This window comes from Malania oleifera, chromosome 7 (genome assembly GCF_029873635.1).
Source record: "Malania oleifera isolate guangnan ecotype guangnan chromosome 7, ASM2987363v1, whole genome shotgun sequence".
NCBI lineage: Eukaryota > Viridiplantae > Streptophyta > Magnoliopsida > Santalales > Ximeniaceae > Malania > Malania oleifera.
The window spans coordinates 10,150,895-10,153,351 of NC_080423.1; the positions used below are offsets into that span (position 1 = coordinate 10,150,895).

Genomic DNA, 2,457 nt, shown 5'->3' on the forward strand with positions numbered 1-2,457 from the left:
TTGGAGGTCCCAAAAGCAAAACACCGTCTCCAAGTCTTCTGCAGAAGCAGAGTATAAAGCCATGACAATGGTTTGCTGCGAATTGACTTGGATCTGTTACCTTTTGGATGATTTCCAAGTGCCTCATCCTCAACCTGCCACTCTCTTCTGTGACAACCACGCTGCTTTACACATTGCAGCAAACCCAGTTTTCCATGAACGCACAAAGCAAATTGAGCTAGATTGTCATCTTATTTGCAAAAAAAATTCAAGATGGTGGTCTGATTACTCATCATGTCAACAACAATTTGCAAATGACAGATATGTTCACCAAACTTATAGCTTCTTCCCTTTTTTATTCTCACCTGTCCAAGATGGGAGTAGAAAACATCTACTCTCCATCTTGCAAGGGGCTATTACAAATTGAAGATGCCCAATCTTCAGCTCCCTAGCTCACACCAGAATCCTGAAGGAAGGGACCCCACATGAATGGCTTTAACATACTTGTTATTCCCTTTTTTTTTGTTGTTATTTTTTTTCTTCCTTATGCTTGGTCAGTTATTTTTTGCTCGAGATTCTCTCATTCTGTTATTCTTTCTCCCTATTTATCTTACTCCGTGTATACAGTTCTGATTGTAAGAAAAGGAGGACGAATCCTTCTTCCTCATCTACATCTTCCTCTATTTTCTGCATTGATTTTACCTTCTTCCTGTGCTTGTCTTTTTCGTTTCAATTTGTTTTACGACTTGATTTCTGCAATGATGGTGCTTGTTATGAGGCTTGATTTCTATAATTTATTTTGATTTTTGCAATTTATCTCATAACTGTCAATAGATAGTTTAGAAAATCATATTTTTTGCTAGTTATTATTGACATATTAGTTAATCATATCATGTGTTTCGGATTGTCTAATTGGTGACACCAAGATTAAAGCTTATGAACTTTCATATTGGAGAATCATGTTCAAATATTTGGAGGGGTGAGAAGAGATGAAAAGATGAGTTCCTCTTGTAGGTCTCCAATTAATCAAAAAAGGTTTAGATAAGTCTTGTCTGTAATCATTTATTTGAATTCATGGTAAACTATTTTTCTTGTTTAATTTTTTCAAAGAATTTTAAATCTAGGGTTGACTTAATGAGCAGCTTGCAAACCCTATAAACTGGAGAAATGGGGTTTTTTCAACTATCTTTTTGAGGATGTACAGACTAATTATTTACTTGAAAAATGAATCTTTATTTAACCCTTCTTATCTTAAATAGTGAACTCAAATTGATTGTTCAATTTGTAGAATAGTGGGAGTGGTACACAAGGTTGTTTTAAAATAAGGTGATATATATTTTTTTGTAATTATTTATAATTTGGAAAATAAAAATAAAACTGCTTTCCAGAAAGACCTCACCCCAGTTACATTCTAAATAGTAAATACAATTGTACTAAGCAGCGGATCGGAGTGGGCCGTGATCATGGGCCTCACGGCCATTAGGTCCGTTTCCGCCGCTGCTTCCGGACCAGTCACAGCCGTCTCTGAAAGCGTTGAGCTGGTACGGCGGGGCGTCGCGAGCCAGCCACTGCTCCACCTTGAAGAGCTGCTGGAAGCAGGGGATGTGGGCGCCGGTGTACGTCACCTCAACGTAGTTGCAGTACCACCCGTGGTGCGGACCGGACCCGTCGGAGGTCAGGTTCATGGCGCAGAACGGCCCGCTCAGGCACCGGCCCCGCCCGCTGAAGATGTCCAAGTTGCCCCTCTCGAAGTAGTCGTGGGACGGGCCCATAAGCCCGCCCCACGCCTCCAGATCCGCCACCTCCACCCGCTCGTCGTAACCGTTGAACAGCGTCAGGCCGATGACGGAGTCCGTGCCTCCCTTGATGATCGACCCCGTCCTCACGTACACCGTGTACACGCAGTCATCTCCCTGCATTCAACAAGTTTCACCATTGTCGAATTCAATTTCAAAGAAAATTCGTTTTAAAAAATAATAATTAGAAGATTTTCTTACAGAGGACGGAGAGAAAGCGGCGAAGCAGAAGACGATCACGAGGGTTAAGGAGAGATCGGAGAACTTCATGGCTGCTTCTCTGTTTCAATTTCTTTTCGGTTTCGATCTGTAAACGTGTGGAGCGACCAGAAAGTCGAAGCTTTATTGTGTTCTTTCGTGATTTTTGTACACAGGGGTCTTGATGGAACCGGAGAGGTCGGACTTTGGGATGTGATACGCTGCTGCGCAGGAAAGATAGAGTTGCTGCAGCCGTGGGGTTGAATCACGCCACGTCGGATAGTAAGAACAACGATTTCGTCGTGGCTGGGTGTCATTCGGTGGTCTTGGGGTTTCGGTTAAGTGGCCAAAATAGTGGGTTGTTCATACTCTGGCTTAGCGTACAGGAGGGAGTGAACGTGCGGGGACAAAACGGCAGCGTTATGGACACGTGTCGAAGCCTTATGGCGCACAACTTCAACGCTATAATTAAAAAGAGATACTT

General features: G+C 42.6%; 1 protein-coding gene across 1 annotated transcript; it reads right to left on the reverse strand.

The window, feature by feature from the left end:
* Nucleotides 1-1,290: 1,290 nt before the first annotated feature.
* On the reverse strand, nt 1,291-2,174 carry LOC131159529 (PLAT domain-containing protein 3-like). Its single transcript, XM_058114520.1, has 2 exons — nt 1,977-2,174; nt 1,291-1,892 (listed from the first exon to the last, which is right to left on the reverse strand). The coding sequence occupies exons 1-2, from the start codon at nt 2,043-2,045 to the stop codon at nt 1,413-1,415; spliced, it is 549 nt and encodes a 182-aa protein (XP_057970503.1). The 5' UTR covers nt 2,046-2,174; the 3' UTR covers nt 1,291-1,412.
* Nucleotides 2,175-2,457: the final 283 nt, after the last annotated feature.